Source organism: Ursus arctos, unplaced genomic scaffold (genome assembly GCF_023065955.2).
Source record: "Ursus arctos isolate Adak ecotype North America unplaced genomic scaffold, UrsArc2.0 scaffold_3, whole genome shotgun sequence".
NCBI lineage: Eukaryota > Metazoa > Chordata > Mammalia > Carnivora > Ursidae > Ursus > Ursus arctos.
In genome coordinates, this window is record NW_026622985.1 from 58,191,467 (window position 1) to 58,215,805 (window position 24,339).

Sequence of the window (24,339 nt, forward strand, 5' to 3'; positions counted from 1 at the left end):
TTTACCATCAGAAAAGCAACACCGCACAAAAACCACGTACCACCTAATGCCTGCAGTTGGGTGCGGGGTAGCACCCCCGTAAGCAAAAACCTTAACATTTCTACAGCTAAAGATACGAATCTTCACACTTAAAAAAGGACTGTGAGCAACCTCATAGCGGTTAAAAAGAATTTGCCACAGGATTCCAAGGGAAACTTGTCTTGGGAGGTTTTAGAAATTACAGATGGCGGACTGTGGGCTGGTTATATTACAGGTGGGGGCCGGGAGGGACAGAGAAACGAGTAACTTGGCGCAGGGGCTATTGCTGCTTGGTGGTGGTGGTGTAGGGGGATTAGAAGGCAGGCCTGAGCCTGGAGCTACAGCTGTCTGTGAGGGCTGCGGGAGAAGGGCTGAGCACGCCCCTGGGCTTCTGCAGGTGGAGCACAGTGAAAGCATGACGGAGCCAGGAGCCTGTAGGTAGGATTGTTGGGGAGGGAGCATCCTGACAAATGCTTGTAGTGGGATGGAGTATTTCCCCGCCTCCCTCCAAGGGGATCCTTACTGCTCTCCTGCTTGCCCCTTTCAGGATTCGCTCCGCAAACGCTCCCTGAGGCGGTCCCCGGCCTTGAGCAGCACAACCCAAGCCCCCGAGGAAGAGAGCCGGAAAGTGCCCGAGCTCTCCGCCCGCGCCCCAGCCTGTCCCACGGCCCAGGAGGGCCTGGCTTCGGGCACCGGCTCCACTTCCAGGAGCCCCCTGGGTCCGCTTGGTGAGCTGACCTCAGAAAAGCGGAGAACCACGCCCAGCAGCCCCCCTCACTTGTCAGGCAAAGGGCTGCTGCAGAGGCGGGGCAGCAGGTGGCGCGACCTCGCCGAGGACAGCCTGGCTGCGGACAGCAGCCCAGAGGCCGACGGGACGCCCTTGAAGTTCTCCTTGCCAGGTGGGAGGGCCAGGCCGACCCAGGAGAGGCTGGGAGGAACGTTCACAAGGCCGGAGAGCCAGCCCCTGGCCCTCAGGTGAGCATGCTGTGCTGAGGCCACGGCCCAGTCCCTGGCGGCTCCTTGGGCTCGCAGAGCAAGCCTGCACAGTGGAGAAGGTGGGTACGGCCCCTCCACCAGGGAGCACACAGCCCAGAGCGCACCCACACAGGGAGCTTCAGGGAAGGTTTCCTTGGTCCTTTTTTCTTCTCAAAGTCAAGAAGGCTCTAGCAGATGGTTCCCAGACTGACCTGCAGCAACATGGCCAGGCTGACGCAGTGGGAGAGGCGTTTCCTGTTGGGGGGCCCCAGGTGTGGTGATGCATCAGCGCCTACAAGCCTCTTCTGGGGCATTTTTTGCCCCCCATCCTTTTTCCATGCTTTCACGATAGACCTTGATGATTCCTATATTGATTGATTTTTCAGTGTTAAACCAACCGTGCATTCTTGGAATAAATCTTACTTGGATAGGATATATTATCTTTTTATATATTGTTTGATTCTGTTTATTCATATTTTTATGTAAGGGTTTGTATGTAAATACAATTGGAATGGTCTCTAAATTTGTGAAGGAGATTGGCTGGCAGATTTCCTTTCTTGGAACAGCCTTATGAGGTTGTGGTAGCTGGGATATGCTAGCAGGGGTGCCCCTTTTTTCTGTTCTCTTCAAGAGTTAGGCACTTGGGCGTGGGTGGTACACGGCATGCTAAGTAGATACAGTCCATGAACTCCCTTCGTGACCCCAGGGAAGCTGGGCCTACTCTGCTTAACACATTTCATGGCTACGTTATCTCATGCATATACGGGTAGAATCTTTATATCTTCGGGATGGATAGACTTTTCCGTCGTTACGAAATCTCTCTTTATCTCTAGTAATGCTTACTGCCCTCCCTTCTATTTAGGTAGAGCTACCCCGGCCTTCCTTTGATTGTAGTATATCTATGGGATGTCTTTTTCCATCTTTTTACTTTCATCCATTCGGTAGCTTTTTACTTAGGGGTTCCACCCTAAATCCTGTGGGGTTTGTGCTTTGTTTGTATCCCAAGAGTTCCTATGTCATACATTCATTTGATTTAGTTTAAATATTTTCTTTTTCTTTTCTTTTTTTTTTTTTTTAAGAATTTATTTATTTATTTGACAGAGAGAGAGAGACAGCCAGCGAGAGAGGGAACACAAGCAGGGGGAGTGGGAGAGGAAGAAGCAGGCTCCCAGCGGAAGAGCCTGATGTGGGGCTCGATCCCACAACGCCGGGATCACGCCCTGAGCCGAAGGCAGACGCTTAACCGCTGTGCCACCCAGGCGCCCCTAGTTTAAATATTTTCTAATTCCTGTTGTGATTTCTTCTTTTGCCCCATAGGTTATTTAGACATGTATGGACCAAAACAAACATCTGGGGTGTTTTTCTGGTTTCTGCTTTTGATTCCTGGCTTCTTTTCCCTTCAACCATTATACACTCTGTATGATTGCAGCCTTTTGATATTTGTTGAGATTTCTTTATGGGCCAGTATATATTTAAAGCTTATGTTTTAGAAGCAGCATAAATTTGGAATTTTTAATCCTATCAGATAATTTTTCTCTTAGTTGGGATAATTATTACATTTACATTTTCCTTTTGCGTTTGCTAGGATGAAAAGATCCACTTCTGTTTTTCTTCATAGAGTAAGACAGTTTTCCCAGCACCATCTACAATCTGTTCTTCACCCCGTTGATTTATGAAGCCACCTTTATTCTTTCCTAAGTTCCCATTCAACATGGGTCTGTCTTTGAGCTCTCTAAGGTGTTTACTGTTTTTTGTCCTTTTTAAAATACTAAAACCACATAATCACAGTTTTTATTACTGCGGCTTTGTAGTTATAGCTTAGTATCTTGGTAGGGCCAGTCCCCCTTCTTTTCCTTTGTTTTAGCATTGATGTAGCTACTTACAGATCTTTATTCTTTCTATAGGTCTTTTTTCCTGTTACCCAACATGTGCAGCTTATTCCCTCAAGAGGGAGACCTGGCTTGTTCCCTTGCTGTAAAGGCCCGGCTTCCAAATTGTCTTGTGACTGTCTCTTTCTTGTCACTCCGATGTTCTGGACTCAGAGTGGTTTTCTCTGACCAACTTCGCCTCCACCCCCACATCTCCAGCCTGTTTTGTTGTCCTCACAGCACCTCTCATTACCTGAAATTATTTTACTTACTTATCCATTATTTGTCTCCCTCATGATAGAAAATACATTTCATGAGAGCAGGGGCCTTTACATTCCCTGCACCTAGACTAGTATTTGGTACACAGAAGGTGTTCAATGAATATTTGTTTAATACTATTACTCCTACCACTAACAGCAATAACAAGATTAATAAACTTCTGATAGTGACCTGTTTTGTGCAAGATACTGTTCTAAGTGTTTTAAGTAAATTCACTCTTTTACTTCTCATAAAGGTCTATGAGGGATATACTACTATAATTCCCATTTTACAGATGAGGAAACTCACTCAGAGAAGTTGCTTTACTTGCCCACATTTATACACCCAGTAAGAGGCAGAGCAGGGGTTTGAACCCGGGCAGCGAGCTCCAGAGTCTGGTGAATATGTGAATGAATGGTTTCACCTCTCTCCCTGAATAGAAATCCTTTCCACAGCCTTTAGATGGTGACTGGTGTCCGCTTGAACACCCCCAGCGATGGGGAACTCCCCACTTGCCACAGCAGGTTTGCATGATTCTGACTGCTAGAAAATTCTTCTTCACATTTAGTTAAAACCTGCTTGCTGCTGTTTTGCCCTCCAGTGCCAGAACCTGTGTGTGCTGGAAAGGGAACAGTGCCTCAAACCTAACAGGTTGGAAGCGTTCTCAGGCTGTGGTGGTTGGGGGGAGACGGCAGGTTGGGGAGCAAGAGGAGTGGCTGGAGTTTCAGGAGGCCTGGCTTCTAGTCCTCCCTTTGTCTTGGCTGACCTGGGCTAGTCATTTGTTTCTGGACTTCATTATCTCTGACTGGAAACTGTGGCCACTGGGTAGATGATTTCTAGGTTTCCTTCAAGCTTGTGCATTTGGCTGGCCTAGGATTCTTACTTCCAGAGTCACTCTGGGCCCTCTGCTTCAGTCATCAGATATTTATTGAGTACCTACTGTTTACAGCTTACTTAGGAGGTATGGCACCTGGGCTCTGGAATCTGATGAGCTGGACTGGCCAACCCGTTCTGCCCCTTAGAACCACTGTGGCCTTGGACTGGTCTTTAAACCCTTGAAAGATGGTATGAACTTTGTTTTACAGGAAGCAGGTCAAAGTGCATTCACAGCCCCTCCTCCCAATACCAGGCGAAGTATAATTAGGGGTGTTTAACACATGTTTAATAGTGTTGACCCTTATGTTGATCAGTCAACAAACATTTTGGGGGCTTTGTGTTTGCCTACCACTTACTCTCTATTTGCTGGGCACTATGCTAAGTACTTGTATAGATTGTCCCATTTGTTCTTTATAATAATCCATTGAGGTGACTATTATCGTTGGTTTTCTTTTCTTTTGTGTTTTCACTAAAAAGTGTTCTCCTGAGTTCTGAACAATTTGACAAATAAAACAAAGGGTGTCAATTGGACTGGAGTCACATACATATCATTTCTGTGATCGGTAAGGGGAAGAGAGAAGACACAGCAGATCATGACCATGAGGCCTGGTGGGCCAGCAGCTAGACAGACCTCAGCTCATGTCAGGCCGAGGGCAGGTCAGCGCACACGGCCACATGCTGGGAGGGGCCGCCCCCCAGGAAAGCAGCTCCCTCTCAAGAGTAAAAGCGTGCACCTGAGCTTCGTGTCCCCCCCTTTCCTTCCCAAATTAACCAGTCAGATAAGTCACACTTCCTCCCTTAGGATGCAGTGCATAGAGGGGAGGAGAGTAAAGGTCTGCAGGAGGGTAGACTAGTAGAGCTCCCTCCAAACTCCCAGAAGGCACTGGGAATTGAGAATGAGCATCCTCCCAACACTTATTATCCCTATGTTACAGATGAGGAAACTGGCCAGAGAGTGTAAGGAACCTGTCAAGGTTCTGGGTGGAAGCAGGTCCCAGGGCTCGCAGTTTGGTGGACGGAATATGGACTGAATTTCAGCTGTCTCTTGTCCCCTCAGCTAGGCATCTTTGTACAGTGCACATGCTGCATAGCTGTATGCAGCACCTTTGGTTTAAAACCAGGGCCAGGGGCGCCTGGGTGGCGTAGTCGTTAAGCATCTGCCTTCAGCTCAGGGTGTGATCCCGGAGTTCTGGGATCGAGCCCCACATCAGGCTCCTCCTCTGGGAGCCTGCTTCTTCCTCTCCCTGCTTGTGTTCTTTAAAAAAAATAAAAATTAAAATAAAAAAAAAACCCAAAACCAGGGCCAGAGTCGTCTCCCTGCCCTTCCCAGCCCCCCTCCATCAGTCCTGCCCACCCGCACACTCCTCCCCATTTATGTCATTCAATTCAGTAAATGGGGATGTGAGTCCTAGTGTGTAGCAGATCCAGTGAGGCTCTGATTTTCAAGGTGAGGGAGACATGTGCGTACGTTATCATTTTAATGCATGACAAAGGACAGTGAGGCGGTAGCAGAGCTGGCTTGTGTGTGCAAAACTGCCCCACCACCGAGGCCTAACGGAGCCGAGGGAAGGTAGCCACGCGGAGCCTTCTCTGGGCTTTGCAACATCGGGCTCAGGGACGACCATGGGAGTCCTAGCTGGGGGCAGAGGCAGGGGCAGGAGCGGGGAGCATGTATCCTGGGAGGGAGGTGGCAGGTGCACCATCTGACCTGCTGAGATGTCAGGGAACATGAATTTCTGTGCCTCCAGACTCCATGGACCTGACTGTGTTGCTGAGGGGACTATTTCCTGCTTTAATTTTTGTTTCTTTCCTGTGTCTTTTGATCTCAGAAGACACTTGGGAACCATGTTGTCTGGGCTCCCACTTTGGGGGTTGTGGCTGTTTGGGACCATCCGTCGTTCCTCCCTGGCCTGTTAGGGCTGCCCTTGTGGGGTTTCTGTGATGATCAGTCAGATCTTCTGGGTCTCTGGCCCTGACCTGGGTGGGCCTGCAACCCGTGCCTCTCTCTGCTTCCTGCTGTTGCGCCGTGTCATGGGCATGGCCTTCCTCCGCTCCTTTACAGATCTTGCCGTTGCCCACACGCCGGGGCCAGAGCAGGTCCTCAGAAAACCCTAAGTGCAGGATTAAGGACTGGGAGAGGTGTTCTTTATTTATCAGTCCCCGGAGTTAGGTGTCCCAAGCCTGGTGACTCCCCACGTGGCGCTTTGTGAAATTTGATGGTCTGGTTGGGGGTGACCTCACTTGAGGTGCTTACAGATGTCTCCAAGGGCATGCTGGCCTGTCATTTGTGTGAGAATCCCTCAGAGTGGCTCTCTGGGTCTTTGGACAGCCACGTGGACTTTGCCGTGGTGGTTTACTGCAGATTAGCTCAAAACCCATCCCGCTGGGTATCTTGCAGTAGGAACTGGCTTCAGCGTCTGTGTTCCGGGTATGCACGGGCCACACAAGCTCCAGCACTTACTGTTTGCCTGGTCTCCTTTGGAACACGGTGTGTCATCATGGTCACAAGATGGTCACAATCCCTTGGGGATTCAACCCACGGCAGTGGCCACAGCAGCAGTCTCTAGGGGCCAGAGCCCCCTGAGCAAATGTGTGTCCCCTCAGGCAGCTTGAGCCGTGGGGCCTTGAACTTTGGGGGTGAAGCCTGGCAGCGTGTGTGTGTGTTTTAAAGATTTATTTATCTTAGAGAGAGAGACTGAGTGTGCGTGAGTGGCGGGTGCAGGGAGGAGCAGAGGGAGAGGGAGTGAGAGATGAGAGGGTGAATTGACCCAGAGCTGCCCCACCACTACACTGGGAGAGGGCTTTTTTCCCGTGTCAGTTGTGGGCTAAGGGTTGCCCATCCTGGGGTGGGGTGGGCAGCGTGCCACCTCCCGGGTGAGTCTGGCAAAGGGCGATTCTGTGGAGACAGACGCAGCTGTGAGCTGTTAGTAGCCGACACGGACAGCAGCTGAGATGGGCGTGGGGATCCGGGCGGGGCACCAGTGTCTTCTCCGCTGTCCTCGTGGCTCCTTGTACACTCATCCAGCCCCTGGCGTTACAATAGACAAGTTGCCGAGCCTGTTCATGGACATCACCTCTGGTGCCCAGGATGCCCTGGTGAGGCAGGCCAGGCAGTCAGACCCTGGAGGGCAGACTGGCACGAAGCCCGACTCAGGCCCCCTGGGAGCCCCTCCCATCGTGACACCACAGCCCCCGCAAGCAGGAGTGCCAGCTGAACTGTCACTGGCTTTGTGGCTGGTAACGTCCTGTTGTATCAATCAGATGGGAGGTGCCTCTTGAGCCCTCTTTGGTGCCCAGCTCCCCGCTAGGGATGCAGAAGGGTGAGATGTCTCCCTGCCTCTGAAGCCCTGGGCCTGCCGTGAAGCGGCCCATGCTTGGTGCTAGATTGTGGCCCTCTCAGAGGAGCGGATGATCGGAGCGGTTAGGCGCTGCTGACAGGTCAGGGGACCTCGGCCTGGGACAGGGCACGTGTAAGGCAAAGACTTCGCGGTGAAGCAGTAACATCGGGTGAGGAATGTGATTTAACTGCCTTGTTCTGTAGCCGAGACACTGCCGTGGTCCCAAAGTCTCAGTGTCCCTGCCTCTGTGTCGGTTGGGGGATTTAGCGACTAGCATTAGGGCTGCCCAGGTGGGTTTTTTGGGTTTTGCAGAATGGACAGTAGGTGGCAGCAGACCTTCATCAATCTTCGGAACCCGCGCCCCCCCCCCCCCCCCCCTCGCTGGGGATTTCATTCAGCAGGTACCCACCAGACCCCTGCCAAGGACAGTGCACTCTGAGGAGAGATGAGTGAATCCCTGTCCCTCCTGGGTCCCCGGCCGCTCCCAGGCTCCCAATTGTGAGCGGCCCGGCAGGCACACAGATGCCTGGCTGCGTCCCGATAGGGAATGAATAATGCCATCTGGGGCTTGGCGGGGGCTCAGCCGAGGATGTGGTATTTGTGGTTTATTGACTGTTCCCCAGACCCGAGCATCCCGAGTCTGACAACATCTGCACTGCATGGGATGAGTAATGGGTGGAATTTCCATTTTAATGTATCTCTGCACATTATTCGGACTTTATGTCAGACTGTAAAATTTCGGAATTAGCTGACTCTTGAAACGTACAGAACACGCAGAGGCTTGCTGTGCGCCGGCCGCCCCGTGGGAACAGGTGGCCTGCCCGGGGCTCCCATGCTGGGCCAGCTTCCCCTTCTGAGCTGACTCCGGGGACCTCTCTTCTGCGGTGGGTATGGCTGCCCCGTGCTCAGCTGGTTCTCCCTCCCACCTCTCACCCACATCTCCCTGTCCACGGTGGAATACCAGTTCTCTCTCCTGAACGGGGGCCTCTTCCTAGCATGTGCAGGAGAGTAAATGTGGAACACTGCTCCCGTGCGCGTTGCAGGCCACTTGGAACTGTGCAGGATGGGGCTAGATGCCCCTACCCTGTGTGGTAACTCGAGCTACTAGGTACCTTCAGCTCCAGAGCACCTGGGTCTTCAGTCCAGTGCATCTCCCGGGGTGGAGAGACTTTTCCAGATTCCCTTTGGGATCCTCAGAGTGTGGCTAAAGAGGTGAGAGCACATCCACACCTCTCCTTGGAAGGGTGAGTGGTCTCATTTTGTCCATCTCTGGATATCGGAGTGACAGCTCTGAGATCCTCTGACCACATCTGGGCCTTGCCCGCTCTGCCCAAGGCCCGCATCCCTGGCACACAGACTGGGAAGCTGTTCTGTGCAGAGGAAGCCACGGCTGCTGGATGGAAGGAGGCTGTTAGGGCTCAGGGATGATTTCTGGGAAATGATTGACAGCAGGGACGTAGAAGATTCTTCTTTCCTGGGTGCTTTTTTCTCCCTCACTCCGTCTTGCTTGTTTGCTGGTCTGCCAGTTAGCTCACTAGACCCTGGCTACCGGAACTGCAAAGAGAGGCCTATCTAGAGGTCAGCAACAGGGCCAGGATGAGAGGGAAGCAAGCGAGACATTTCGGGCATGGAATTTAAGGAGCCCGCATTCTCAGGCGGCTCATCTGCAGCGTGGGCGCCTGCGTGAACCTGGGAGTGAGCGCCTCCTTACATTTGGTGCCCTAGGTGCCGCGCGCATCTTGCCCTAATCCTGGCCTCGTCCACACAGTCTATATGCTTCCCTTCTGCTCCTCAGTATCACAGATAACCCTCAATATAGCATAGCGACTTGATAACTCACCTTCACTTCCATGAAGTCCTTGAGGACTGGAGTGGGCTTCCCTCCCTCCCTCCCTCCTTTCCTCCCTTCCTTCCTTCCTTCCTTCCTTCCTTCCTTCCTTCCTTCCTTCCTGTTTACCAGCTGTATTCCGGAACCTGGCAATAAATATTGAGCAAATGAGAGACCGTACATAGCAAAGAGAAAGGAAGGGAAAATTATACTGATCTGCTTGGGACAGTGTCGTAAAACTTAGACTGGTCATTTTAAGTACAGTTGGAACAATTCAGACTTTATCCTCAAGTTCATTTGTTGGTATTCATTCATTCACTCTTTCATTTTTTCACTCATACATTCATTTAACCAACCATCCAGCCAGCCAACCCACCAACCCACCAACCTCACCCATTACAACTGTGATGTCCTATATTTAAGTCCTTTTGAATGTTGCCTTCTTTAGGAAGCTTCTTCAGATCTCTTCCCTGCTCTGACGCCTGGACATGGCCCCTTTCTTATACTTCTCACAGCACATGCCACACTGCAGAGACCTGACAGGCCACCTTGTTTCTCCTGCTGCACTGTCTGCTGCCTGAGTATGGCGGTGAGTTCTCTGTGGCCCTTCCTCCCTCAACCTTGCTCAGAATTGTTCCACACTCATTGGGTAGAGCTGAATTATTGGCTTTGCCTTGAGGAGGAGTGAAGTGTGAGGTCTTCCCTTCATCAGGGAACATGCAGAAGAGTGGGATTAGTGATCTTGCAGACAGAAGAAGACCTAAAAGTAGCAGCCAGCGTCTGTCCCAGGCCAGGTGGATGGTGCCCGTTCAGGTGCCACACGGTCTTAGAGGAGGGGGTGCTTCTGGGCTGGGCCTTGAAGGGGGAGCAGAGTTGGACTAGCCCAGTTGGGGAATAGCCAAGGGCCTCACTTCTGTGCCTGGACATACTCATTGCTCTTCTCCACTTGGCTCCAAGTTTGAGATTTCTTGAGAAAAAGCTTGCTGGTGTCCCTGGGCGTCTCATTCCTTACAGCTAAAGTAGCTCTCTTCGTTTTCCTCAGCCCTTTGTTTCTGGGGCCTGTCTTGGGTCCTGTTGGATTTGCAGACAATTTTGGATGATGTGCACGTATGGGGGCTTATGGAGAAAAGAGCCTAAACTCAGCTTTCGCTCAGGTTGGGGAAGGCACTGTGATTTAGGGGAAAGATGGGCATCCTTGGTAGCACCCCGAGTGTAACTCTGATAGGCTGACTGCCTTGGGGCCTGGGCCAGAGAGAGCCGATGTCTTTCCCCTGCCAAATCCCTTTCTGTTCTGATGGAGTGGACCTTCCCTCGTGACCCCCAGCTGGTTTTCCCAAACAGCGGCCGTGGGTGGAACCCTGCTGTGACTCACTCAGGCTGGTGCCTCTACCGTAGAAAGATGGTCTTTGATCCTGAGTTCTGTCAGGGGCATTTTGGTCAGAGCTCTTCAAATCACAAAGATGACCTGCCAGGGCAGTTTCCTGTATAGCTGGATTCCATGTGTGTGTCTCATTCCAGAAAGTTCTACTTTGTTTTCTCTGCTCATTCCACAAGAAGTTACTAAAGCCATAGGATTCCTTCCATTTCCTGTTGAGGCCACTTTTGTAACCTTGGGCCCCTCAGAAGTGGAGCCTTTTCCTGATAGAGTAAACAGTGTTTGATCTCAATCTAAATACGTGTTATTTAATTTTATTCAGTTCAACAAAGCGTTTATGGAGTGCCTTGCTTGCTCGAATAGTGTCGGAGAGAGAGGTGATGGATAGGTTCCTGCTCCAGAGAGGCTGAGACACCTATGTAAATGACTGTCCTACAGGATTCAAAAAAGGCAAGTGACAAGGGGACAAAGGCAGAGAGCCATGGAGCTAGGGTCTGGATCGTTTCAGGCATAATTAAGCTCTTGATATTTATTGAGTACTCACATTTGACAAGTCCAACGGCAAAAGCCTTAGATGTGTTACCTTATTTAATCCTGATAGCCACACTAGGAGAGATTTGGCTTCATCTTACAAGTGGGGAAACTGAGGCACAGAGTGACTGACCAGTCTGCGTTCATGTAGACAGTCTGGCTTTGGGGGCCTCAGTCTTAATGACTGCCCTTAGGTTCCTGTCTTGGGAAGAAGGGGTTTTGGGATGCTGACATTGGCGAGAACTTAGAGAGATGGTCTGGCAGTTCAGGGAGCAGACCCATCCCAAGCTGAGGGGACAGTGTGAACAAAGGCAAAGAGGTGGGCGCGTTGGTATAGCTGGAACCCAGGGAAGGTGCGGGGACCAGGAAGAGAGGAGACTGAAGGACTGGACTGTGTCTTGAGAGCCAGCTCATAGAGCAATAGAGGGATAGAAAAGTCTCTCGAGTTTTCAGTTATGTGGGTGTTGTTTTTTAAAATCAGTTAGAGCTGTGCTTCAGGAAGATTAGTCCAGGGGCGCTACAGGCCTGAGTAGGACAACTGGTTGCAGGAGCCAGACCTAGAAGGCGGGGTAGGCTCTGAGCTGACTGTGCCAGAGGGGCAAGGAGCAGGGCACCTGGGAAGAGAACCCATAGGACTTAGCTGTGGGACGAGGAGGCCCGGAAGCCTGGACGTGCAGGGAGCGGAGATGGGGAGCCAAAGGGGAGGCACTGGCTGGGTCACGAGGTGCCGAGGGGTCAGATCCTGGGCATGTCCAGCTGACCTTTTGTCTCCACAGTCAGGTGTGGGGCAGAAATGCAGATCCTGGGAAATGTCAGATGAGAAGTATCTGGGAGGGAACGGCATGGGATCAAAAGCTGACGTCCTTGGAGGAATGGACACCGCCAAGGGCGCATGATAAAGGCACCTGGGTCCAAATCCTGCAGAGGGGAGAGCCATGTGTTTGGTGTGATAAGGCAAAGCAAAGGTCAGAGCAGGAGGAGGACTGGGGAGGTGAGAGAAGAGAAGGTCTCTAGGAAGCAGGAACTTGACAGCTTTGGACCCTTCGGGGAGGTTGGACAGGTCACCAGGTCCAGTGACGGAAGTAGCTTTGGAGAGAGTTCTTCCAGTAGGATACCGGCAGCAGAAGGTCAACTGCAGCGGGGTGAGGCATAGTGTGGGTGAGGTCAGATACAGAGAATACGGAGCTTTTTAAAAGTGTAGAGGTGAAAGGAAGCATAGGGACAGGATGGCAGCTCAAGAAGGGGAAGTGTTAGGGAACAGGGTCCTTTTTCCAGGATGGGAGATGTGTGAGCATGTTTGTAAGCCCAGGGCCGGGTGCCAGCCGCAGAGGAGAAACTGGCCATTCACAGAGACTCTGGGAGGCAGGAAGTGTGTGCTTGGGCGGGGTCTGGGAAGGGCTGCACGGACAGTATCAAGATTCATTTTCTGCCATGCTCCGTAATGGTAATTGAGGTTGTGATGATGGGCCCGGGGCATTACAAGTTCTCAAAGTAGCTTTTAAATCCCTATTGAAAGAACCAATTCTGCTCAGCAGAGTTTTTGAGTTATTTGAAGTTTATTTCAATTAAGCAAAGCTTTGTTAAGTTATCAAGGACTGCTGTTTGGAAAACATTGCATTTTATTGAATTCTGAGACGTTGAGACCTGGCTCTCCATCTTTAACAGATTTAATGACTCAGCGTGGTAAGCTTGAAAGAACCTGAGATTTAGAATTGGACAGATTTGCCACTTACTAACAGGGTGACCTTGGGCACAATGTTTTTGTTCATCTCTTTGTGGCTTAGTTTCTCCATCTAAGAAATGGGATGATATGCCTGTCTTAATGGGATTATTATGAAGAACAAAAGGATGAGTATAAAATAAAATACTTGGCCCACAGTAGTTAATAAATACTAGCTTTCTTTCCTACTCTTTGGTTATCCAAAGCACCCTGTTTCTTAAATGGATGGATGTATTCCTGAATAAATGGAAATTTTGTAAGAAAGGGATAGGAAGTAAGATTAGAGCCAGATTATGGGAGGTTATGATGATCAGAGAGATATGTTTAGATCTATTGTATGGGCCATGGCCAACGGCGGTGAAGATAAGAGCATGGCCTTGTTCCTGTGCCTCAGGACATGTCTCTCTCATGGGGCCAGACACCTAGTAGGTCTTCAGGGAGCATTTGTGCATCAAATTTGCCTTCCATTAGACATTTCTTCCCCTTTGAACTGGAGGCCAAGGTGAGGCTAGGCCTCCATTTGAAAGCTCTGGAGGTTGACACAGATGTGTGCTCCTACCTTTTTCTTTTCTGGAAATTCTCCCTAGGCCAGGTATGGACAGTGGGCTGGCACGGTAAGCTGCCCTTGGCTGGGCCCCTGTGGCTGTGGTCCTCCATGTCAAGGCTTCGGCATGGAGCCCCAGGGCTTCATTTGCTTCTGTGAAGGAGTAACGAGAAACGGGAAGTCCGTGAGAGGAGGATGGCAGTCCTGTCACTGACAGTGGTGCTTCCTTTGGTCCCAGTGTCACTTTGGTCAGCTTTTCTGCCTTCATGTAAAATTTCCTTTGAATGAGAAAAAAAAAAATCAATCAACCAGAAAAGTCTCTGAATGGAAACCATGACCAAGTTGTCTGCCACCCTCTGAGACTGGAGGCTCTTTGTCAGGGCTTACAATCACCTTCATAATTTCACGTTCATCTCCTCATGGAGCAATGGCATACTGAGCATTCACGTTGCAGAAGCTACTCTATAGAGAGCAGATGAACTTATAAGGACATTTTGATAAGTGTCTAGGAACCAGTGCCAGCAGAAGTCAAGGAAATCTATCTGGGTTCTACAACCCAGAGTCTGTCCCACACCCCAGGCCCCCTCCCAGCTTCCTGACAAATCTCAGGTCCCTTTCTAGCCTAGATGTGGATGGTCAGGCATCCTTTAAAACCCAAAACCCTCCTGGGAGTATTTTAAAAGAAGAAAAAAGAAGTTGAAAGTATCCGTTTTAGTTAAAAACCAAAAGCAGGGCTGGCCCATTTAATAAAGACATTACGACGGGTTTATCCATCTTTTTAAAGAAAATAACTCCAAAAGGTACACTTACCAGATGCCGGGATGTGGGAGAGCCTAAACAAGGATCCTTGTTTTAAAAAGTGTTCTCATGCAAATAAAGCCCACGTGGGTTTTGTAGGAGACTGTCCTTGCTTAGGAGATACAGGCTGGACTCTTGAGGGATGATGTTGTAATATCTTCAACTCACTTTCAGATGGTTCAGCAGAAAAAAAAAAAGTGTATGTGTTTCTATGTGTATACATGTGTTTGGAGGGAAGAGGAAGGGAGAGAGGGAGAGGGGGAAAAGCCAATATGGTGAATGTTAATTGGTCTCTATAAGTGAATGGTGCTATTCTTTCAGTTTTCCTGTAGGTTCAATATTTTTCAAAATAAAAATGAAAAATACACATAGGAAAAATAGGAAAAATGAATAGTCAATAGAATCTATCTTTTATCTCTCAGTCAAGATCCTAAAGATCTCTGTGACAAGGTCATAGGGTGTCACGCAGGGTTGGAATCCAGGCGAGGTGATGATATAAAACACAAGGCTGGCTCAGGAGGCACCTAGGGAACACCCCAACATGCCTGGTGAGTGGTGTGGCGGCCCCTTCCCTGTTACCCATGGGCATCCTCAAGCCCTTTGACCTCCAAGGAACTGTTCAGTGGCTATTATGGAAACAACAGATTTCACCGAAAGCAGACTCTTCGGTGTCGTCCTGGTAGACATTCCTACCCTGTCTCCCCAGACCCACCCTCCCCTTCCCTCGCTACTAGGACTGGAATCCATACACCCACAGCCTGGCAGTACAAGCTGGCTGTGTCTTCCCTCTGCCGACCCTCTGGATGTTTTCTCGAAACCTCCAGTCCTTTGATTACACCCACATCGTGAGGCTCGATGTGACATTTCCAACAGGAGACTGCCTGACTTGGGTCCAGCTTCACATGGTTTTTATATTTGTTCTGGAAAAAGCTCCAGATACCTTTGGTCAAAGCTCTTCCTGTCGGCTGTGTTGCTGGGGCTGCCGTCTGTAGGCCCCTGCACACCCGCCCCACTGGGGACAGGTAATGGTGGCAGAGGGCTGCAGCCTGGAGTAGCGAGGGCTCTAGGGGTTTCAGAGGGTGCATGCTGTCGGTCTCATTCTGGCGTTATTTGAATTCAGAGCCTTAGAAACGAGGGAAGCCAGAGCCTTGCCAAAGGGCTTTATTCCGCTTCTGCCGAAGTTTCTCTATTAAGTAGAAAAGAGAGTGTGCTTACAAACTCACATTAATGTGTTACCTCTTAAGGAACTGGGAAGGAATACTTGCTCTGTGCTAAAATTCCAAGTCACCATCTCCTGACTTCTGTGTGAGGTGGGCCCTGTGCTCCTCTGTTTTAGGGCTCGTAGAAAGTTCCTGCGTGGATTCCCCACCTTTGAGCAGCATCCTAGCTCCCCACTGAATACCCCCACCTGCTGGGCTCCCTGCCCAGGGGCCACCTGTGCGGAATAGCTGGGAACTCTCATTAGAGGCAGAGGGGGTAACTCCAGGGGGTGGGGAGGGAGGGGACCCACACTCTGGTTGGTACCCAGGGACCCTCACACCTCATTTCAAGTGACAACGGCTTCCAGAAGAGGCACTGGGAGGCTGCCTAACTGGCTCAGGGACACATCTAATTTTAGCTCAGGGTGTGCTTGTCCTGAGTTGGGGCTGGCCCACCCATGGAAATTCCACTGCTCTCTGGTTTTATGTGTGTGAGTGGTGTAATGCTCAAAGTTAGCAAAGCTAACTTGGTTTTAAAGCAACAGGTTTCTTTCTCTTTTTTTTTCTAAGAAATTTCCAGACAACAACCTGTCCTCTGTGCTTTTGGAGTTGGTCAGAATTTCCTGAAGATTCCTTTTTCGTAATGGGGCAACACAGGGTGGAAGAAAGAGATGTTCTGAGAGCCAGTCTTGGCCAGGCCTTTGTCTATATGAACTAGGGAAAGACAATGACAGGGTCTCTGGGTTGAAGGAGACTTTGTTTCAGGCATCTGGTACAGGGGGTTATGGGGAGTTCATAGGTCAGCAAAATAGAAACAAATGCAGAAACAAAAAACAAAACCCCGGGGGACCCACTTGGTTCAGCTCCAGAGGTGAAGGGCCTGAAACATCCACAGTTTTCATGGCCTCTTTAAGACAAAGAATATCAAAGTATCTCATTCTTGCAAATTTTACAAAAATAGAAGAGCATGTCAACACATTGCTCGGGCCTCTTGGAATGGGCCTGTCCAAGTGAGGGCCCCTGAAATCTGAGCGCTGTTAACTTTACTATAAATCAGACGCTATTCAGCCTGTTGTTGCTGCGATGGATATTCTGGCTAAGTAAGAACATTAAAACCAATTTCATAAAATTTAAATATAGATATAATCTTGAAGTGAAATTCCAGTATTTAAAATGAACACATCAGTCCATGTGAAAGATGCACTGTATTTTCCTCACTTCACATGGACCCGTGTGTCATGGACTGGTTTGTGTTGGACCATTTCCAAGTTCCTGAGCCTCACTGTTCTCATCTGTGAAAATGCTTCTTCTCACATAGGCCTTTGGTTAGAATTAAGTTGAGAACAGTGGTTTGCAAGTGGTTGGTGAAGTAGATATAGGTACCCAGGTAACTAATTATTATTTTAAGGACAAGACTAGAGAACATTTAGAACCCTTCGAATGTCACAGGAAGGAAAACGGATATTCACCAGGAAAGGTGGGGGCAAGACACGAGCTTCAAAAATAAGTGTTATTTAAGTATAAACCTCCTCACCTTTTCTAAAAGTAAATGAACCCAAAGTTCTCTGTTTTAAGATTGATAAAAAGTTAATGCACCCAGACAGTGTTGTTTCAGCCTGATGGCTCGTGGCTCTTTTACTACTGCTTATGCAGGGGAGAGTGTTGGTGTGAAAATGGAAATCTTTCATCCCAGAAGTTGTTTTAAGCCACTCATTAGCGTATTTAACCAAACAGAACCTAAGTGGATTTCACTGCTTAATGGGACTCCGAGAAAGTTGACCTCTCTCATTGGGACAGCTCCTTCCCTGGATGTGTTGGCTTTTATTAGGACAGTAACAGGGCAGGGCCAGTGCCCCAAAGCAGCTTCCCCTAGCAGCTAAGTAAACATCTCCACACAGCTTTCCAGTCCACTGTGGAAGCCGGTGGCGAGTCTTATGTAATGTCTTTCAGGCGGCATGTCAGAACCTTCCCTTTTATAACTCCAAGTGTGACTTTAGACTCCCTGGCACAGGGCCAAGGTTGTCGAGGCAATCCTTTCCATCCTGGGCTCTCATACCAGCCTTGGGGAGGGCAGGCCGGGGCTAATTTTTGTCTTTGGTAGAGACCGTTGGGTCCTCACTCCAATGCCAGGAGCTCTAATGAGAAGTGGGCTTGTGATCCCACTTGCTGGGTGTGCAGTCTGGGGCTTAAATCGGGGTGGGGGGGCGTGGCATGGGCCAGGTACCACGTCACATCTCTAGCTCTGGCCCTAGTCATTGGGCTCATCCAGCATCTCACGGTGGTTGGGTTTGGCTGAGCTGTGCAGCCACGTGCTGGTGTGCAGAGGGGAGGAGGCAAGACCAAGGGAGATCATGGGCTAGCGACGTTCCGCTTGGGGAACTGCATAGCTCAGGTGAATGAATGGTTCAGTGGATTTGGCCATGCGCCAGAGAGCTACTCCGCAGAGATCACTTTCCTTCAAGAGGCTATTTTTCTTTTCCTGGAGAAACATCGGCTCTGCGCACCTTTTCACTGCCTGTTGAGCAACATCTGCCCCTCTGCACCAGTCTCCTCGTGGAGCTGAGCTCAGCCACACCCAGGAAAGTGTAGCCTGTGGAAAGGGCAGGGAGATAGGAACTGGGAGAGCCGCAAAGCCCTGTTAGTGGCTTTAAGGGGGAGAGCAAACAGCCTGTCCTAATGCTTTTGGGTCATAAGGAAGTGCAATCCGTGCTTCCACCATCCAGTAGAGGAAAATGAATGGAGAGGAGAGTCTGGAGCCTGACATTCTATTTCTGGCTTTGCTCATTACCCAGGGGGCCTTGGTAAAAGCTCCACGCCCACCCTGCCCCTACCCCCCTGACAGAGCTGCGGGATTAGACTAGATGGTCTGGATGGGCTTTTCCAGCCCTTCCAGATGGACGAGCCATATCTAGGTGAACTGTGAGAACTTCTCAGCTTTCAGAGGGGGCATCCATTAAACACCAGTTGTATGCTAAGACCTTGTGCCAATTGAGAGAAGGGGAGAATAATATGAGGGAAGGTCACACCTAGTGCAGTTTTGTTTTGTGAATTGTGTGCCCTTAAAGGAACCCTCCCAGTCTGATGTCTTGGTAACTGGGTAAATTTCTTCTCTGTTCCTGGAATGTGCCAGAATCCGGCCTGACTCAAGGAAAGAGAAATGTTGGACTTGGTTTCAGATCTTGCTCTGGCTCTGCACACTTCTCATTAAGGGTGCCTGCCAAAGCCTGTGGGGAAGGGCGCATACGGAAAGATAGTTAAGCTGAGAAATCATCATCCCAAAAGAACAATGGTCTGGGAGGCCGGAGTACGTGTGTTCTCTCCAGCTAGACAGGCTGAGCCGATGGCTTTTCCAGGAGGATGCAGGGCCATCAGTGCCCCCTCCCCTTCCCCCAAATCTGTCCTCACCGGGTGATCCCTATCTTTGTCCAACCTTCGTCATCATGGACCCGGATGAGAGAGACTTGGGTATGCAGCCCAATTCCCAATTAAGTGTTTTCACTAGTTTCAGGAAGATAATTTATTTGGATTGAATTGTTAAGGCAGATTGCTTTCACAGTATTCCAAGCAGAATGCTTTCTCACAGGAAATGTCAGACCAGGCAATTCTAGTCAAGTTTTCCACATCCTTAAGAAAAAAGAAAAGAGAGAGGAAAAAAAAAAAAAAGATTGCTATTATATGTTGAAGGTCAGCAGTTCGAGCGCTGGCAGCTGCTGGGTATGAAACTGCGATCGGTTAAACATTGTGATAGTGCCCGAGATGACTTCTCAACAGTCCGACCTTTAACGAGGCCTCGTGTTCTTTAGGGCTTCATTTAAAAAATGCCTGTCGATTGGGCTGTCCAGGAAGATAGAGTGCTTCCCAAGGTTGGGACATGGGTCCCACAGGGCCGAGCATCTGGGAGGTGGGGACACTGGAGGAGCTCCCTTCCTCTCCCCAGAGCTCAGTTTCCTCATCTGTCAAACCGAGGTTATGCCAGGTGACTCCCCAGCTTCTTCCCAGCCTATGTCGCCGCGGTTCTGATTCTGTACCTTTATCTGGGGGAGCTTGCTGAGCCCCTGTAGGAAGCTGAAGAGAAACAGCAGGAAAGGGAAAAGAATCTTTTCTTCTGTGGAGAACTTCAACTTTTTAGAAAAGTTCTTTTTAAATCAGCTTGCCCTCAGGGATCTGCCTTGTTAGGGCTTACTCCTCCTGAAGTTCAGTCCTTAACCACAGCCTTTAAGCACGGGGCTATGGGAAGTCACTGTGAGGAAAGGAACGTGACACAGCTGCTCCTCCGAGAGCGCCCCCTAAGGACTTGCTACCCGCTCCCCACCCCCACGCCTCCGAGAAGTGCCCGCGGCTGGGGAAGGGCTGGGTCCCAAGAACCAAAGCCAGGAATCGCTCAATGTTCTGGCCCTTGTAGCCCCTCAAAGACGATTCTGGCGAAAGAGAAGCTGAGACTCAAGGCAATTACAGCTCGAAGTGATGCCAGTCTTCTCTAGGGCGAGCTAGTCCTGTGGCTTGTCTGTCCAATTGCTATGTGTCCCTTGACAGTGGAGCAACTCTCTGGTTCGTTACCATCTAGCCCTGTTGTTCACTGCAAAAGGAGGTCTGTTAGAGGCCGGGTAGTAGCGAGAGTGCTGGACCTACACCAGGAAACCTGGCCTGGCTCGTCAGTTTCACTTGTCTTGTAGCACTGCCTCTAGTGTGTTTCCGGGAGAGTCTGAGTCTTGTGGGACAGGACAGCCTCCTGTGGCTAGGGCCTCCAGCAGGGATGCTCGCTTCAGGGCTGGTATGTCCTGTCGGGTTGAAATATGTACATATCAAGTAAAGCAAAACCCTTCTTGTCCCTTGAGCTTGCTAAAGTTTTAATTTTTAAAGTGCATCTGAGTATTTTTTATCAAATGCCTTTGCTGTGTCTATTGAGATTATTTTCCATTTGTCCCCTTTGTTGGTGTGAATTCCATTATTAGATTCTCTAACATGAAAATATTTTTGCATCTCTGCTTGGCCAAGATTGTCCTCAAACTCATGGCCGATGCAGTTGTTCATTGTTTTATTTCATATTTTTGTTTGGAGTCAAGGTGCTACTAGTCTCATAACCAGCATCATCCTCACGTCAGAGAACGTGGAGTGATTCTGTGTTGGGCGCTATTCTCAGCACTTGATGGACTGGCCTGTGTAATGCTCCCCACAGGCTTTTGAGATGGGACTGTTACGAACCCCATTTTGTTAGGGGTTCAACATGGCCGAATTCTGTTGCATCGTTCCTTTTGTTATTCTGTAACAAGTAGGTTTATCACTAATAATGCTTTTTATCCCAAAGTCTATTTTTAATCTGATGATACAGTATTAACTACATTGGCTTTTCAGTGCTTAGCCCGCAGGAGATCTCTTTTCCCCCACACGGTTCGGTTCGCCTTTCGTGTCGCGTACCTTGTGAAACTGCATATTGCGAATTAAAACGAAAAATCAATCTGGGTGTCTCTGTCTTTTAACTGGCAAGTTGAATTTGTTGGCTTTTATAATAATTACTGATGCACTTGAATTCGTCTGTATTCTGTCCTTTCATTTTGCTGTACGCTTTTCCCTTATTTCCTCTCTCCTCTTCTTCTCCTTTCTTCTTCTTTTTTAGTGAACCATTTTCAAGTGAGCGATTCAGGGGCACTTAGCACATTCACAGCGTTGTATAACCATCACTGTCTACTTCCAAAGCATTTCCTTCTCATCACAGTAAAATCTCTTCCTACCAAGCAGTTTCTCCCCGTTCCTCCCACCCCCTCACCCCCAGCCACCCCCATTCTGCGGTGTTTCACATAAATGGAATCATATCACATGTGACCCTTTGTCTCTGGCTTCTTTCACTCAGCATCGTGTGTGTGTGGTTCATCACGTCGTAGCACGTGTCAGTACTTCAGTCCTTGTGATGGTGGAATAATAGGCCATTGCATGAATAGACTGCATTTTGTTTATCCGCTCATCCGTTGCTGGACACGTGAGCTGTTTTCACCTTTCGTCTGTAGATAATAGTGCTGCTGGGAACACGTGTCCCTGTGTTCACTTCTTTGGGGGGTATACCCCGGAGTGGAATTGTGGGGTTGTATGGTGATTCTGTATTCGACTTTTTTGAGGAACCGCCAAACCGTTTTCCACAGTGGCCCTTCCTCTGAATCGAGTGGTGTTTATTTTTTCTTGTTGGGCTTTCTGATTTGGACATCATAGATTATGCTTTTACTACTTTAGCAGTTAGTCTTAATTTTTTTTTTTTGTCAGAATGCACTTAAAGTTTCAGTTTAATCGGTCTCTCTACCCCCTCAAAAAATACAAGGATTTTAGAAAGCTTCAGCTGCTCATTTCCCGTTCCCACATTTCCTGTGTGTAATCATCATCTGGTATGATCCCTGTGTTTTTAACTACCCCCTAATTAGTTGCTATTGTTACTTTTTCTATCATCAGCTCTCATTTAGGTTTATCTACGTGTTTACAGATTTCTTTTCTCGTCATTGCCTCGGTCCTGCTCTTTTCTCCTGGGTTCACTTTCTTTCTTGCCAAAGTAAGTCCGTGAGTGGTTTCTTCAGTGAAGGTCTCTGGTGGTAAACTTTTTCAGTCTTTGTCTGAAAATGTCTTCATTTTGACCTTACCTTTAATATCTGAATTATAAAGATGTCTTTTTTAAAAGTGATTTTTGTTTATAGATAATCTGCCTTTCCGCTAAGATTTTTCTCATTGTCATTAATATTCTGTCATTAATATGTCATTTCAAGATGACATATCTAGGTGTGCATTGATTTCCACATGTGCCGTTTGAGGCTTCTTAGGTTTCTGTGAGGAGGATTCATGCCTGCTAAGTTGTTAGCCATTATCTTCTCAATAATCTCCTTTCTCACACCTTCTTTATTTTTCCTTCTGGAACTCCTTTTAGATGGGCGTTGGAATTAAAGTTTTCCCCCTCCACATCTCTTCTTTGCTCTTTCATGTATTTTCTCTCTTGGGGTTGAGTTGCATTCTGGGTCATGTTCTCTGATAGCTCCTAGTAATTTATTATCTCTTCGTTGTATCCCATCTCCTATTAAAGCTTGCCCCAAGTTTCCCTCCAATGATAAAGAAGATATAACCTATATAAAAGTTGGAACAACAGAAAAATGAACACCCATGCTATCCTCACCTACACTCAGCAATTCCAGGACTTTGACACACTTGTTTTTTCGCTCTTTCTTCTCTTCTCCCCTCCCCACATATAGTATATGTATTTGTAACACACACATATTTTTTAAAGATTTTATTCATGTATTTGAGAGAGAGAGACAGCGCAATCAGGGGGAGGGGCAGAGGGAGAGGGACAAGCAGACGCCCCACTGTGCAGGGAGCCCGATGCGGGCTCGATTCCAGGACCCTGGGATCATGACCTGAGCTGAAGGCAGATGCTTAGCTGACTGAGCCACCCAGGTGCCCCTGTGACACACACATTTTTGATGATTCGTTGGAAAGTAAAATTCAGATATCATGGCATTTCACCCCTAAATATCTCAGCTTGCATCTCCTAAGAACAAGAACATTCTCCTGCATAACCACAGTACCATTAACACACCCAAGAAGTTTCCGTAACATCAGCTAACATAAAGCCCATAATCAAATTCCCCCACATGGCTCCCAAATATTCTTTTAGTCTGTAGTTTTTTCTTTTATCTTTTCTTTTTTTTAAGAGAGAGAGAAAGCAAGTGAGTGGAGGGGGAGAGGCAGAGGGAGAGGGAGAGAGAAAGAATCTTATGCGACTCCGCGCTCAGTGCTGAGCCCCACACGGGACTCAATCTCACAACCCTAAGATCATGACCTGAGCCAAAATCAAGAGTTGGATGCTTAACTGACTGAGCCACCCAGGTGCTCTAGGCTTGAGCTTTTCAATCCAGGATCCATTCAAGGTTCTACCCGCATTTGGTTGCCATGTCTCTCTAGTCTCTTTTAATCTCAAACAACTTCCCGTCCATTTTTAGTTTTTCAAGAGTGTGGTCTTGTTATCTTATAGAATGACCACATTCTAGATATGTCTGTCACTCTATTAGGTTTATGTTAAACACGTTTAGGGCAAGGGCAGTACATATGTGATGTTGCGTATTTCCCGTTACATCAGTCAGGAGCACAGATTATCAGTTTGTTTGATTTTTGCTGATGCTAAGTTGCATCACTTCATTAAGGTGGTTTCTGCCAATCTCTCCATCATTATATTTAAAAAAATATTTATTTATTTATTTGAGAGAGAGAGAGAGCACAAGCAGGGGGGAGGGTTAGAGGGAAAAGCAGACTCCCCACCGAGCAGGGAGCCTGATGTGAGACCTGAGCTGAAGACAGATGTTTAGCCAACTGAGCCACCCAGGCGCTGTCTCTCCATCATTATAAAGGGAACTTTCCCTTTTGCCGTTGGCGAGGAATCAGTAGCTTTCAGACTAGATGAATATCCCGTTCCTCAAGAACGTTTCAGCCACTGGCTTTAGCATCCATTGATAATCTTTTCCCGTATTAGTTTATAAAATGGTGACTGTCTAATTTTTATCATTTTCTTGTTCCTCTTACATTTATGAGTCAGTGGTGTTCTATGGAGAAGAGCTTTCCATGACCCATCCCTGTCCGCCCCCCACCCGGCAGCAGCAGGCTCATGGGGTTTAACATATATTTCATATGTCAGAATCACCATCCTTATGTGTCCATGAGTTTTTTTATTTCTATGACTGTATTACTTTTCAAAACTGCCCGTTCTTGTCTTAGAGTATGTTTCTTTTCTAATGATTTCCATTCCTGCTAAAGAAGTCTCCCTGCTCTAATTACAGCCTCCCTTAGATTGTTGTTCTATTATCTCAAGTTCTTGGGAGTCCTTTTTGCTGTGTCACCTGGCTGTTCTTAAGGTGCATGATTTTTTGTATATTTACTAGTTCTTTGTTTTGAGCATATTTTCAGTGGCACTTAAAAAAAAAAATCTCTCTCTCTCTCCTGGGGAATCTTGTGTGACCTGCTTCGTAGAAGTGCCCCTCCAGATAATT

General features: G+C 48.5%; 1 protein-coding gene across 2 annotated transcripts in view; it reads left to right on the top strand.

The window, feature by feature from the left end:
* Positions 1-24,339, top strand: part of MINDY4 (MINDY lysine 48 deubiquitinase 4) — a 103,354-nt gene that overhangs the window by 16,149 nt on the left and 62,866 nt on the right. For both annotated transcript variants that reach the window (XR_008956355.1, XM_026508713.4), the window contains exon 5: positions 566-993. Coding sequence is in view for 1 of the 2 variants with exons in the window: in XM_026508713.4 (XP_026364498.2) it covers positions 566-993 (428 nt within the window). In the remaining variant the exon portion in view is untranslated. The remainder of the gene's footprint in view (positions 1-565; positions 994-24,339) is intronic.